Raw genomic sequence first — 16,292 nt, 5'->3', positions numbered from 1 at the left:
AAAGAATTATCGGTATCGGCCAATATATCGGTTATCGGCTTTCAAATATAAAGAATTATCGGTATCGGCCAATATATCGGTAATCGGCTTTCAAATATAAAGAATTATCGGTATTGGCCAATATATCAGTCATCGCCTTTCAAATATAAATAATTATTGGTATCAGCCAAAATTTTCATATCGGTGCATCCCTGTATAATTTCTTTTTCATTAATCTAATGTGACTATATAAAAGATTATGATTTAGATTTATACATCAAGATAGTATTTATTTGCAAATATACAATAATCCAAATGCTCCTAAAAGTAGAATGCAAATTTAGTTTCTTATTTTTTTCCTTTGAATTTAGAGGTCAAATATGAGCTGATTTTCACCCTGCTGGAAATGACAATAATTCACGTTCATCCCCTTGTGAGTCTGATGAACCTGACAGAAGGTGCCGTCAATTTGTCCGTGCAAATATCGTGTAGTGATGTGTGAAGTACGCTAAACATCTCTGCAATAACGAGTGTCTAATTTTCACACATTTAAAAAATAAATAAATATACAGCATTATTTTTTAATACTTTTGTGCTTTTAGAAAATCTGAGTCATTGAGTCACACATCACTGCCATTCATTGATCATCTTTATATATTTCATGGCCATTTGTTTGCATCCACGATCTTGTATAAAACTATTCTCTATTTTTATTTAATAATCTTCTTAATCTCTGATATATTCTAGTCATATTTACTTTTACAGACCCCATAAAATCAAAATCAGTGTTTTGTGGCTTGCAGATTATGTCTTTGAGTCCATTGACATGTTAGTGCTAATCTGACTAAATAAACTTTATGTATAGGGCATTAAAAAGTTTCTAACCTTACATTCATTTTTTCCAGTCAAATGGGCTATTGGCTGTTTAAAAAACACTGATATATCCCGCCCCAACTTCCTATTTCAATATTTATACTCTATATTATAATATTAAGATCTGGGCAGATGAAAACACTGGCTTGGCATTTACCGTAGCTGAAGGTTTTGTTTTCTCAAAATGTCCAAAAACAGACACAGAGCGTCTTTAGATGGATAATGGTAGGCAGAATGATGAGGAAGTTGTTCACTTGTTCTCAATCAGGATCTGGACCTTGTGCACCAGGTCTCGGGCCATGACCAGCAGCTTTGGGACATCATGATGTTCAGCCATTTCTATATGAAGACATAATGAGCAACAGCATGTCGTTAGCTATGTTTACATCCAAAGTTGGGAGTGTTGAATATGATTTCACTTTTCTAACTTTAGTTAGTGTGTAATGTTGCTGTTAAAATGATCAAAGTTCAAAGCAAAGGGAGATATTTTCTTTTAAGGAAATTGCTTATTAAGGACTACAACAAACGGCTGGTAGAGACTACACGACATTCCTCCCGGGTTAGTGACATCACCAACACTAAAATTGACATAAACCCCGCCCCCGGAACACGATTTATAGATTATCAGGACAGAATATGCTAATCAATGACTAGAAGATAACTACACATAAGCTACATAAATTCATCAACTATCCATTCAGAAATGTTGCTTCTACATGTTGTCACTTCTTCTTGAGTCTCTCCATCATTGTCTGACTCCGGTTTGAACATAAAAGACTACATTGTTTTTAAATTTCAGTGCATGTCTGTGTGAGGTAAAAGGACACAAGCTGTTGAAGCTCCGCCCCCTGTGCCGGGAGCAGCAGCTCCTTTGCATTTAAAGGAACAGACACAAAAATAGTGTGTTTTTGCTCACCCTCAAAAAGTGACAACTTTAACATGCTATATAAAAATATCTGTGGGGTATTTTGAGCTAAAACTTCACATACACACACTGGGGACATCAGAGACTTGTTTTACATCTTGTGAAAAGGGCATTATACCACCCCTTTAACATATGCACAAAATTGGAATATCGCATTAAACATTGGAGAAAGAGTTTCAATCCCACGTGTTTAACTACCTGTGACTATTTTGGTGCAAAATATCTGCAAAATATTTTGGTGCAAAAGCCACTGTGGCTATTTTTCATACATCATAAATGACCCGCACATGACATGCAAGAAAGAAAAAGTACATTATGTGCTCAATATACTAATTTGTTCCCTCAATTTAAAAATTGTGCTCACGATATAGCAAATCAAGGGAACGAAATAGTTAATCGTGACGTCATGTTATCTTGTGTTCGGATGCTGGTGTTTGTGAACGCAATCGTGTGAGACGCTTCTGGGAGGTAATTATACTAAATCATTCAGATGACAGACTGGCACTTCAGAATGATCAAACCAACATTTGAGATGCTGCGATGCGATTGGTCCGCTGGTTAGTCCAGTTATCCAATCGCATCCTCTGATCGCAAAGTTGCCCAAGTTTTTTTTTTGTTGTTGCACATCCGAGGTATTTATTTGGTAAATGTGTTTCAATCATAGTTTTTGGATAAAAAAATTATTCTTCATACATTTTTATGCGCATTTTTGAAGTTATGCGCATCTTGGCATTTCCATCCTGCAGTTTTAACCCAATATTTGCATAAAAAATAGGTGGAAGAAAACCGCTATTGTGGGATTTTGCATCACTGCATTTGATAGACGTTTAATAGTCAGCTCACCGTTAAAGAACTTGATGATGTCTGTGAAATCCATGTTGTTCTCCAGGATAATGTCTCGGTACAGCTCAACCAATGCCAGCGCGATGAAGAGCACAAAGTGCTCGGAGGAAGCGTAACGGGCGGCCCAGATGGTCTCCCACACAGAGAACACGTCATCATACACCATTTCTTACAAAAAAGAGTTAAAAAAAGGATTCACTCACTTTAAGTGCATCAGTTTTCTTTAAATGGGAAGTTTTGCAGCACTAGTGGCACCAAAATGAATTGCAAATTTGCAAATTTGATTTAGAGTTAAAGGTTTTTACTGAGGGGATTTTGGATTTCTCTTTTTATCACTCTATATAAGAAAATACTATCAACAGCCAGAAAAAAAATACATTTTCACCACATTTTTATGAATAAAATAAAATAAATAATATCAGGCAAATTATATATGACCAAACCCTCAGTAAAAACAATCAGAATATAGGCTAGATAGGAATGAAACTGTAAAGTTTGGTGTGTGTAAGTGTTTTTTTTACCTTGTTTTTAGTTATAAAATATTGTATAAAATCAGGCAAATGATATATGAACAAACCCCTCAGTAAAACTTTATTAAAACTTAATTAAATTAAATTAAAAAATAAAATAAAAAATGTAAAAAAACTTTAATTAAAACTTAAATAGGAATAAATCTGTAAAGTTTAGTTTAAGTGCTGCTGAAGTGGAGAAAAAAAAACATTATTACCATGTTTTTAGTAATAACATCAGGCAAATAACATGAACAAACCCCTCAGTAAAAATCATAATATAGATAGGAATAAATCTGTAAAGTTTGGTGTGTTTATGTGATACTGAAGTAGAGGAAAAAACGCTTTAAATATAGGCTATTTATGACAATTGAAATCTAGACGCAAATTAATAAAATGCAATAAAATAAAAACTTAAGTGTATTTTGGATGTTTGCTTTCCACTAGTCTAAAAAATGATGGATGCAAAATATCCCAAAAATCTAAAAACTGACCGGTGCATAAACTATGGTTTTGCCTGTAGTGTCTCGCCTTAAAATGGGTATTTTAGTATATTTATTTAGGATTTAATATTTATTTATTAAGCATGTAATATTGATTATTTATTAGTGTTTTCATTTTGTTTTCCAGATGTTTTTGCTGTGTGGCGTTGATGCGCTCACCTCTCTTGAAGTCCAGGAGGAACCAGCGGTAGCAGAAGTAGAAGTGTGTGTAGTCTCCGTTCTGCTGCATCAGCTCAAAGAGCTCCGAGTCCAGGATCTGAAGAGGTGTGACAGAATCATGAAGCAGAAACACACACACACACTCACTAAAACATCAGCAGAAATGTGTTTAATAAGTGCGTGTGATTGTGGGTGAAACCTGGATGAGGGAACGCATGTTGGCGAAGTGTGTGTCCATGGCTCCTCCATGAGGGAAGTTCTGGTTCATTCGTTTCATGAGCTCAGTGAAGCAGCTGAAAGCCATGGCCTCTACATTTAAACCAGACGATTCAGAAATATTTTTCACTTGGTAATATAACAGTCACATTGCTTTAGTTAAAGTCCCCCTGTAGACAATCATTTTATCCCCTTAAAACTGATCTTTGATCACCAAAATGACATATTTAAATGTTTTTTCCTTGAAAAAAATATTCTTCATGGCTTAAAATAGCTTGAATGTAACTCGACACCCTCGCCTCATTTAGTATGCGCGGTACTATGAATATGCAAATGAGCCCCGCCTCCACTCACTCACTCAGCTCAGAGATCCACTGGTTGACGATCACACGTTGATCTGATTGGTTACAAGATAGTTTGTGACGTCAGAAACACCAGCGATTTCAAAGCGTGTTTTTGAGACTGTCTTTGGTTCACTGCAGTTTTAAGGAGGAAATACTCAGCAATGCTGTCGACTTATGAATTTACACATGGTTTGTCTTAAACACATTAAAAACACCACATAGACATATAAACAACATTAAAAGCTGGATTTCAACCACAGGGGGACTTTAAATCACAATGTTTTAAGTGTTTTTTTTTTTTATCATAGTGAATCATAGTGCCTAAAAAACTTCCAATGCTTTTATTAAATATTGCCAACAGCAATATTATAAAATACACCATTGTTCAACAAATAATTAAATTAAAAATCACAATAAATAATTTCCCAAACAAGTTATATATGTCCAATCAGATTTCAGAGGGAAAAATATTCATTTTTATAATTAAACAGAACATATGGGTCACTGGAGTAAATAGACTTAAGGTTATTGTACCATCATCCAGGATGACCAGCAGCGGCGCTAGTAAGTCACACATTCCCTGGACGTATCCAATGTCAAGGTGCTGCCACACATAACTTAGGACACAAAAACATGATAACATTCTCATTTGATTTCAGATGAGAAGTAAATAAGTGTAATGCTGCAGATTTATTTCTTACCATTCAAGAAAATTATTTTTTTCAAAGTAATTAATCATTTATTTAGCAATAAGGATGCAATAAATTGATCAAAAGTGACAATAAAGGCATTTTTTTATAACAATGTTACAAAAGATTTCTATTTTTTTTTAATGTTCTTTTTAAGTTTCTATTCGTCAGAGAATCCTGAATTTTTTTTATCATGGTTTCCAAAAAAATATGAAGCAGCTCAACTGTTTTCAACACTGATAATAATCATAAATGTTTCTTGAGCAGCAAATCATCATATTACAATGATTTCTGAAGGATCATGTGACACTGAAGACTGGAGTTATGATGCTGAAAATTCAGCTTTGATCACAAGAATAAATTACACTTTACTATATATTCACATAGAACAGTTATTTTAAATTGTAATAATATTTCACAGTTTTTCCTGTATTTTTAATCAAATAAATGCAGCCTTGGTGAGCAGAAGAGGCTTCTTTCAATAGACTTTGATTCCAAACATTTGAATGGTATACATTAAACTAAAATATAAAAAACATCACAATCAGCTTTATATTTTACCTGCACATAATGTTACGCAGTTTCTCCAGGTTTGTGGGGGTAAAATACCAATAGTTTCTGTCACATCGCTGGACGTCTTTGTCAATGCGATGTAGATTGAGTGTGTACAGGTCTACCAGCTCCTGCTGTAAAAGAGACGAGAATAAAAAATGTCTTTGAAGATCGCACACTAATAGTGTGAACAGTTCACACCCAAAATGTATTTATTTCTTCACTGGAGCACAAAAGGAGGTTAAAAATTTACAAAATTTAGTTCTGTTCCTAACACAAAGCATCATATGACTTTAGAAGACTTGAAGTATTATGAGCCAGATAAGATACTTTCATGATGCTGTTTTTGACAAAAAACAAACACAACACAAAAACAATAAACAAATAATAAGACAATAACAGTAAACAAACAAACATACAAAGCAAAAAACAGTAAACAAATAAATATACAAAGACAAAAAACAGTAAACACCCAAGCATACAAAATGTAAACAAACACAAAAATACAAAGGCCAAAAAAAACACAGTAAACAAAAACACAAACATGCAAAAAAACGTAAACAAATATTAAAAACAAAGCCAAAAAACACTGTAAACAAACACAAAATTACAAAGACAAAAACACTGTAAACGAACAAACATACAAAAAAAGCAGTGAACAAATATAAAAAAAAACAAAAAAAAAAAAAAACAGTAAAGAAACACGAACATACAAAGACCAGAAAACGAACATAAACATACAAAGAGAGCAAATTAAAAAAACAGTAAACAAATATAAATATACAAAGGCCAAAAAAACAGTAAAGAAACACAAACATACAAAAAAGACAAAAAAAAACACAGTAAACAAACACAAACAAACAAGAGAGCAAATAAACAGTGAACAAATATAAAAAACACACCGTAAAGAAACACAAACATACAAAGAAAGACCAGAAAACGAACACAAACATACAAAGAGAGCAAATAAAAAAAAGGTAAACAAATATAAAAATACAAAGCCAAAAAAATAGTAAAGAAAAACAAACATACAAAAAAGACAAAAAAAAAACAACAAAAAAAAAACACAGTAAACAAACAAAAGAGAGCAAACAGTAACCAAATACAAAGACCAAAAACAGTTCTCAAACAAAAAAAGCAAAACAAGTCATAAACTAAACTAAAATAATGTTTTGGGGTTTTAAAAGACCATGCATTTTTCCCCTCCCGAACAGTGGCGGATACAGAACGTCATTAATAGGTGGGCCTGGTGAATATACGGAGGGGCCTCGGTTTTTTAAGCTTATATACACGCCCAGTGGTGTAACTTTGCTAAATCGGATATATGTACAATAACATTACGAACATGGGGTTTAATTTGTCGTTTAATGCCACGTTAAACAACGTATGCTTTAATGGTCCAGTGGTAGAACTTTCGCCATCCGTATCAGAGTATCTGGGTTCGAATCCGCACTCGTATATTTTTTATTTTTTATCGTATAGTTTTTTTTTCCGCATCAAAACCGATTATCTTCATCAGTGGTTGTATATCAAGCAGGGACACGTTTGTGTGCATTGTGTTTTGTGATTTCACCAGAACGAATAGAAAGTATCCGCAACGGATTGAAGCGCACGTCGAGTGAAGACAGTGCGGCGTGTGCGCGAGCCACACGAGAAAACACTGTATCTGCGCCACTGATCGCAGCAGCAACGAGCACTTTGATCACTTGATTTAAAAAACACATTTCAGCGCTAGATCTTCTCTTATTTAACAAACGAACGAAATGAATGCTCTGCCAGTTAACTGGAGATGTTTTATATATTTGTAGAATTGGTACATTCGTGCCGCGAGATGTTTTAAAAAGTGGTGGGGAAATTTTCGACCCTGGCAAAAAGTGATGGGAAAATGTCCCACCCGCAAATTACGCCTATGTACACGCCTGATAATTATGTCAACTTTAGCAGATCGGTACTTCGATAGTGAATTTAAATAGACCTATGCCTTGTACTCAGGTCAGTCAGACCTACCGGCTGCTTTAAACCTGAAGGTCATCTGTCTGTCACAAGACTGACTCGCATGCCATCGCCATGTACATTAAGTCAGTGTGCGCACGGAGAGCGGTGTTGCGTGCGTGATAGCATCACTGGACTTGCACGTGATATGCCGACATAATATTTTTCTTTTGTAGCGATTTTTCGTAGCTACTGTACATAAATGTCATCAGGAAACTATTAAAATGAAATTATTTATGAATTAATTATTATTATTATTATTAAAATTAAAAATTGTAATTGTTTTTATTAATTAACAGGCCCACCCATAAATCCGCGCCTGCTCCCAAACGATCCCTTTAAAGTTTAAACTGAGAATGTTTTAGCTGACATACCGAGTATGTTGTCCCGATGGACGACACTGGAGACGCGATGTCGATCTTGTCTCCCGTGACCGCGAGAGAGTCTGGTTTGGGGAATAAGTTGTCGATCTCCGGTTCCTCGTCCGAGAGCGCGGAGTCCGTTCCCTCGGGAGTGGTGTTGACGCCCGGCTCCATGCAGAGCTCCAGCGCAGGCGTTCCCATCGGAGAGTTTACGGGACGAGCCAGCATCAGAGGAGTCCGGGATATGTGAGTGTCTGAGGACATGTAAACCACGGATGAAGCGATCTCCTCCATTTCCAGAGCCGACGGCGAGTCGTCAGACATGTCTGGAGATTGTTTTGATTGGGAAGTGATGGGACCGCAGCTTTCCGACTCGGATTCGGTGATTTGTTTGATTAATGATCTGTTAATGGTGTGATCAGAGTCCCAGTTGATTGTTTGTGGTGTGCAGATGGTTTCAGCTTCACATTCGGTCATATTCTGTGAACATTCATCAGTTTTTTGATAGGGTTTTGTGTCATCCTGGCCTTCGTTTACTTTCAAATCTGTTTCTTTATCAGTCTTTGATTTTGAGTTTTCCTCTCCAGACGTTGAAGACGCACATCCTTCAATCTCAACCTCCTTTGGCTCTGAGGATTTTGTTGTTATTTCTTCAACAGGATCTTTTAAAGAACCAAGTTCACATTTATTTTCATTTTCTGCAGATTTTCTTGCACTGGTTTGCATTTTAGCTTCTGTGTTTTCTTTAGTCGTGTCTTTATCTTTCACTGAATCGACTTCAATCTCAACCTCCTTTGACTCTGATGATTTTGTCATTTCTTCAACAGGATCTTTTAAAGAACCAAGTTCACATTTTTCATTTTCTTCAGATTTTCTTGCATTGGTTTGCATTTTAGCTTGTGTGTTTTCTTTAGTCGTGTCTTTATCTTTCACTGAATCGACTTCCTGATGCATTTCAGTCCCAGATGTTTCAGAAGTCTCACTTTCTAGAGGCTTTACTGACTCGCCTTCTGAACGGACACTCTCTGTTAGTGAAACTACAGCATCTTTGACCATATCCCGAGAAGTCAAGCTGTTTTCTGGTGGATCCTCATTGGCCTTCTTCTCCAGGTCAGTCTGATGTTGTGATGGCGGGTCTCGAGTTGTGGTTTTGGGCTCTTGTGTGGACGTCTCCTCTGTGCTTGGAGAGCCGTCTGAGAGCGCTGAAGTCACAGAGAAGTTACGAGACGACGGGTGTCCGGAGTCTGGAGAACTAGTGCAATTCGGGAGAGTGCCATTTGGGATTTTGGGCTGTGGCTTCTCGTCTTTTGGTTTGGGCTCAGATTCAATCGGGTCGACCTCATCGACAGACCCAAACACCTGAGGATGGTCAAAACAGGAGAAGCAAAATCAGAAACCTAAAACCAGCACAGCTGAAAGACAGAACAATAATACATAGAGATTCACCGATATTAAATTTCTCCGCCGATACCGATAGCCGATTATTCAGAACAATATCGACTGAAACCGATAGCCGATTATACAGAACGATATTGACCGAAACCGATAGCCAATTACTCAGAACGATATAGACTGAAACTGATAGCCGATTATTCAGAACGATATAGACTGAAACCGATAGCCGATTATTCAGAACGATATTGACCAAAACCGATAGCCGATTACTCAGAACGATATAGACTGAAACCGATAGCCGATTATACAGAACGATATTGACCGAAACCGATAGCCAATTACTCAGAACGATATAGACTGAAACTGATAGCCGATTATTCAGAACGATATAGACTGAAACCGATAGCCGATTATTCAGAACGATATTGACCAAAACCGATAGCCGATTACTCAGAGCGATATAGACTGAAACCGATAGCCGATTATTCAGAACGATATAGACTGAAACTGATAGCCGATTATTCAGAAAGATATCGACTGAAACCGATAGCCGATTATACAGAACGATATTGACCGAAACCGATAGCCGATTACTCAGAACAATATCGACTGAAACCGATAGCCGATTATTCAGAACAATATCGACTGAAACCGATAGCCGATTATACAGAACGATATCGACTGAAACCGATAGCCGATTATACAGAACGAAATAGACTGAAACTGATAGTCGATTGTTCAGAACGATATAGACTGAAACTGATAGCCGATTATACAGAACAATATCGGCCGAAACCGATAGCCGATTATACAGAACAATATCGACTGAAACTGATAGCCGATTATTCAGAACGATTATAGACTGAAACCAGTAGCCGATTATACAGAACGATATCGGCCGAAACCGATAGCTGATTATTCAGAACGATTATAGACTGAAACCGATAGCCGATTATACAGAACAATATCGACTGAAACTGATAGCCGATTATACAGAACAATATCGACTGAAACTGATAGCCGATTATTCAGAACGATTATAGACTGAAACCAGTAGCCGATTATACAGAACAATATCGACTGAAACCGATAGCCAATTATTCAGAACAATATCGACTGAAACTGATAGTCGATTGTTCAGAACGATATAGACTGAAACTGATAGCCGATTATACAGAACGATATCGGCCGAAACCGATAGCTGATTATTCAGAACGATTATAGACTGAAACCGATAGCCGATTATACAGAACAATATCGACTGAAACTGATAGCCGATTATTCAGAACGATTATAGACTGAAACCAGTAGCCGATTATTCAGAACGATTATAGACTGAAACCGATAGCCGATTATACAGAACGATTATAGACTGAAACCGATAGCCCATTATACAGAACGCTATCGGCCGAAACCGATAGCCGATTATTCAGAAGAATATCGACTGAAACCGATAGCCGATTATACAGAACGATATAGACTGAAACTGATAGCCGATTATACGGAACGATATCGGCCGAAACTGATAGCCGATTATTCAGAACGATATCGAATATATTTTTATTAAATTCTTTATATATTAATTTTTATAATCTCTAAATATTTTATTACTGTTTTTTAACTTAAAATTAAACTTTTTATTTCAAAAGTCCGAGATCTCAAACATTTCTTACCAAAATTTAAAGCTCAAATGATTGAGGCTGCTTTCCATTTAATTTATATCTGTGTTCATACTGAATGTCACATTTGAGACTGATTTATTTCTCCTTTTTTAGGAAGAACCATCTGAGACAAAGTTGAAACTTAAAGCACAACAACAACAAAAAAGACCCCTGAGCAATAACTCCGTCTTCTGTAACAAGTTAATCGTAGGGGTGGGTGTCACGATACTGAACTCACGATACGATATTATTGTGATACTCCAAGACATTTGGTAAAAGGTTAAGAAAAAATTTGAAATGCAAAATTTTATATTACATTGTGTGTGTAAATGAATAGTCTTGGACTTGGTGCTGGAAACCCAAAGCACAGGACAATAGAGACACCAGAATAACAATATTCATGATTCTGAAGCTGAAAATAATGTAGGCCACTTTATACTGGTAACATCATCATTTGACATTATCAGGACCCACAAATATTCATTATTATACATTATATTCAACATTATATATAGCAGTTTATATATCTCACTAAAACTTTTTAGTATTTTTTTTTTTTCACACAAATTTTTTTATTTTGGCTGAACTACACACAATACAGATTTTTATGGAAGCATATGGGTAGCAATATTCAATTTGAAATGTAATATGCAAAATGACAACACGTCCCGCCGAACACGTCCCGCCCCATTAACATTTACATATTAAAACTAGTGTATGAAATGGCAAATGCAAATTATATAATTGTTTTTTTATTTTAATTTTGCACAAATGTAATGGAAAATGTACATTTAAATACAGAAATGCATTGTCATTTTGCATTTTACATTTCAAATTGAATATGCTACCCATATGCTTCCATAGATTTTTACTATCCACGATACATATTGTTGCAATATATTGTGCCACGATATATTGTTAGACCCCTAGTTAATCGTGGTGTTTAATGCGATGCCGTCTCACCCGAGTGCTGCTGTTGGAGTCGCTGTGTGATCCGGCGTGACTCTGTTTATCGGAGCCGCTGCTCTGAGACGACTGGAGAGAGAAACACAGTAAATCTGCATGCAAACATCACTGTGCATCTGATATGCGTAGGCGACTCGAGCGTAACACTTACATCCGTGCTGATGGTGGAGTCCTGGCGGGATCCGCTGTCCACGTTGGCGCCCGACGCGCATTTGGCCAGAGCAACGGCGTGTTGTTCCTTCTCTCGCTGGCGCACGATGGCTTCACATCCCAACCACTCGCTCATGGTCTGCTCGTAACACGCTCGAATCTGCTCGTCCACCTAGAGAGAGGATTATAGGGCTGTCAATTAAAATTGGATATAAAAAATAAAAGAACTGCAGGGAATTTGATTGGATGGTTGTGGTTTGCTATTGGCTGATCTCATGTGAGTGACAGGTTGCCCCGCCCACATCATCAGAGAAGAGAAAAGATGCTGGAAGAGGAAGTTATTCTGATTCAAGATTACCAGGTAGGGCTGTCAAATAAAAATGCAAATTTTTAAATATTCGTCGTATTTAAAAAAAAAAAAAAAAAAAACTGCACATTCGAATGCAAAAACCGTGCATTCGAATTTTTGGTGTGTCAAGATGCGCGAGACACGATGACTTGTAAAGCATTAAAATATGACGTAACTGACACGGTTTATGTTTGTTAGCTTATCCAGTATACAGCACTGCGGCTGCGTTGCTAATCAAAAATGGCGGGAAAAGGCCTCTTGCTGATGAAAACCCTCTCAGATTGTGGGAAAAATCATGCAACGACATACTTGACCAAACCTGCACATCGGTCAGAGCTGAGCGTGTGTTTTCATCAGCTGAAAACACTGTCAACAGAAAGCGCTCAGCACTCGCTCTGATCAAGATGAGCGTCTGGTGTTTTTGATGAACTATATGTAGATGTAGTGAGTAGAAGTGGAGTGCTTCTGAATGCCAGTTTGCTATTTAGTGTTCATGTAGTTCATTACGCTGTTGAAGAGTGTTTTCTCAGGTTACTGATGCACGAACACAGTTTATGCACTATTGTAACCTAATATTCCATGCATGCACATTAAGGAAATTAAATTATTTAAGAACAATTGTTTCAAAAGTCACTGCACTTTAAAAAGTGAATGTCATTTCAATAAAATATGCGATCCTTGATTTGGTTTACATTTGCTTTTTGCGCTCACTTGCGCCCTCTTGTGGGCATAGGAGACAATACAGTACTTTTTTCTCTTAAAATTAAGTATTGCGTTTAGAATTCGAAAATAATTACAATTTTGCTAATATTTAACAAAGAAATTCGAATTTAGCTTTTCAGCCATTTTGACAGCCCTAACGCACGGTTATGCTGCTTCTGCTCTGGTCTCGTTCTGTCGATCAGTCCTTTGCTCACCTCTTTGCGTTCGTCGAGGCTCATGGTGAAGTGATAGTGGCCTAAGAGAAACGGCCAGACCTCTTTACGCAGAGAAGGATCCACGCCTCCATAATACACCAGCCGAAGAAGTTCCTCCTCCTCGTACGCCTGCACAGCATCATTGAGATACTATTATAGTTCTTGTTAATATTTTACATGTTTTTATGGTAACACTTTACAATAAGACTTAACATGAACTAACAATGAACTACTTCTACAGTATTTATTATTATTAATCTTAAGTTTTTAAAACATTTTAAAAACAAATGAGACTTTGTTTTATTTATGCTTATATTTTCCATTTTCACTTTAATTTTAAAAGGAAGCTTGTTTCCGCCACAGAATAAAAAAGGTAATTACAACTTTTTATCTCACAATTCTGACTTTTTTTCTCACAATTGCGAGTTTGCATCTTTTGCGAGTAATAAAGTCAGAATTGCATGATCTAAACTTGCAATTGCGAAGTCAGAATTGTGACTTTATATCTCGCAGAAGATGCAAACCCACAATTCCGAGAAATAAAGTCAGAATTGCGAGATATAAACTTGCAATTGCGAAGTCAGAATTGTGACTTTATATCTCGCAGAAGATGCAAACCCACAATTCCGAGAAATAAAGTCAGAATTGCGAGATATAAACTCACAATTGTGGGATAAAATGTCGCAATTATCTTTTAAAATGTTTTATTCTGTGGTGGAAACAAGTTTCCACAAATTATGTTTTTTGCACATGTTTATCTTTCTTTAGTGTATGATGTTGCTGTGAGTTATTCTCTATATCCGACTATCGTCATTCCCTTATGAAACTACATTTCCCATAACTCACTGCCTGGACTCATCATCCCTGACTGCATCCAGCTGTGTCTCATTACCATGTCAGTCTCAGCCTATTTAAACCATGAACACTCATTCATTCCCTGCGAAGTCTTGTTTAATGTAACTGCATTTCTGAGCGTTTCCACTGTTTTCCATGTTCCTTGTTTTCCCCGTTCCTGTCTCGCCCTCTGCATTTGGTTGTTTGATTGGGCTGATTTACTGTGCTGTGACTTTTCGCCTGTCGTTTACTACGATTGTGGATTACCCTTTCATTATAACACTGCATTTGCTTTCTCAGCCTTCGTGTCACAGAGCAGTTCGTGACAATATCAGTGTCAGTGTTTCTGAACTCTGAAACGTCTCCACTGTAGTCTTGAGTTTCTTCGGGGAACGAACCCGTCACAATATTCCTCATTATAATAATTAATACGCAGAATAAAGGGGCGGGGCCTGGTTGAGTTAGTTAGTAGTGTGTTAAACTGGCGGTTATGGTAAGGGGCAGGGCATTTCCCAAACACACTCGAAACGCTCGACCAATCACAACACTCTGCTCCAGCTGACCAATCAGAGCACTGTGTGCTTTTCAGAAGGAGGGGCTTCATAGAGACAGGAACTAAACAGAGCGTTACTGACAGACTGGGAAGAGAGGAGCAGCAACAATGGAGAATATGAGGAAAATAAGATTTTACTTAACTATAATAGCCCTACTGTACACAATATATCATCTGATTATTAATGAGGCTGTGGAGTAAGTACACTAGATAGTGAAGGTCACATACAGCGCTGTCCTGTAGGAACATCTTCCACACTTCTGCAGACAGACCACCTTTGGCATCATAAGGGATGTCCGTCTCAACAATAGTGGCGTTCACCAGAGCCGACAGGTGCGTGCGGACGGTGGACAGGTGACGGCAGTACGCCAACCCTTGAAGATACACGACAGCTCATGAGAAAGTGCATAAGAGAGTGCGTTACAAAACCATAAAATCTCATGCGATACATACAGCCGTAGAAAGCACGGGAAATGATCTGGTGCTTCATGGTCTCACAGAGAAGCTTCAGCGGCGCCCTGTTTCACACAGACATCTGGAGTCAGTCTAAAACCATATATGTGACCCTTAACCACAAATCCAGTCACATGGGTCAATTGTTTGAAATTGAGATTTATACATCATCTGAAAGCTGAATAAATAAGCTGGAAATCTGGAATCTGAGGGTGCAGAAAAATCTAAACATTGAGAAAATCTCCTTTAAAGTTGTTCATTTATGTTGGCGATTGTGCAGCATTCACTCACAAAAATAAATGTTTTATATATTTACGGTTGGAAATTTACAAAATATCTTCTTTGAACATGATCTTTACTAAATATCCTAATGATTTTTCGCATAAAAGAAAAATCTATAATTTTGACCCATACAATGTATTGTTGGCTATTGCCACAAATATACCCGTGCGACTCGTGACTGGTGACGTGATTCAGGGTCACGTATAGTAGGTTATTTTATATTGCAAACATCACAAATCCAGACTAGCCTGTCATGGTTGCATCCATTGGGAAGTCCACCGTCCGACAAGCCGTTCTGCGAACATGAAGAACAAGACGACTTCCTCGGCGTGGGCTGCCACATGTTCACACTCTGGTCGATCAGTTCTGGTGCAACTTTAATATTGAGAATATCAATTAGCATCATATTTACAGGGTTCATACAAGGTGCTTAAAGTGCTTGATGTACTTGAATTTGACTTTTTGAAATTTAAGTCCTGGAAAACCCATGAAAACGGTACTTGAAAAGTGCTTGAAATTATTGAAAGACAATATATGTGGAATTAGTGTTTAATTTTATAGATATAGAGCCATTTTGCATGGCTATGAGCGTGATATTGCTCATATAAATATCCAAGTATATGATACAGTTTGAAAAGTCCTTAAAAGTCCTAGAATTTCATTTTACAGTATCAGTACGAACCCTGTATTTAAGACCATCATTACCAGTGTAAAAAATGCCAATCCTGCTTCAGACATTAGTCAGATGTAAAAATAAATAAAATAAAAATTGTACAGTATCCAATA

The 16,292-nt window shown here is 37.0% G+C and overlaps 1 protein-coding gene across 1 annotated transcript in view; it reads right to left on the bottom strand.

The window, feature by feature from the left end:
- Positions 1 to 1,037: 1,037 nt before the first annotated feature.
- Positions 1,038 to 16,292, bottom strand: part of sgsm1b (small G protein signaling modulator 1b) — a 32,173-nt gene continuing 16,918 nt past the window's right edge. The window contains exons 13-25 of the mRNA XM_079860759.1: positions 15,755 to 15,881; positions 15,225 to 15,289; positions 15,000 to 15,145; positions 13,385 to 13,513; positions 12,120 to 12,290; positions 11,966 to 12,037; positions 7,959 to 9,305; positions 5,602 to 5,726; positions 4,886 to 4,968; positions 3,991 to 4,100; positions 3,792 to 3,888; positions 2,621 to 2,788; positions 1,038 to 1,191 (exon numbers count right to left, since the gene is read on the bottom strand). Of these exons, the coding sequence (XP_079716885.1) occupies positions 1,103 to 1,191; positions 2,621 to 2,788; positions 3,792 to 3,888; positions 3,991 to 4,100; positions 4,886 to 4,968; positions 5,602 to 5,726; positions 7,959 to 9,305; positions 11,966 to 12,037; positions 12,120 to 12,290; positions 13,385 to 13,513; positions 15,000 to 15,145; positions 15,225 to 15,289; positions 15,755 to 15,881 (2,729 nt within the window). The 3' untranslated portion in view covers positions 1,038 to 1,102. The remainder of the gene's footprint in view (positions 1,192 to 2,620; positions 2,789 to 3,791; positions 3,889 to 3,990; positions 4,101 to 4,885; positions 4,969 to 5,601; positions 5,727 to 7,958; positions 9,306 to 11,965; positions 12,038 to 12,119; positions 12,291 to 13,384; positions 13,514 to 14,999; positions 15,146 to 15,224; positions 15,290 to 15,754; positions 15,882 to 16,292) is intronic.

The sequence above is a fragment of the Squalius cephalus genome (assembly GCF_949319135.1).
Source record: "Squalius cephalus genome assembly, chromosome: 24".
Classification (NCBI taxonomy): domain Eukaryota; kingdom Metazoa; phylum Chordata; class Actinopteri; order Cypriniformes; family Leuciscidae; genus Squalius; species Squalius cephalus.
The sequence above is the reverse complement of the archived record's forward strand: the minus strand, read 5'-3'. Positions and strand labels throughout refer to the sequence as shown.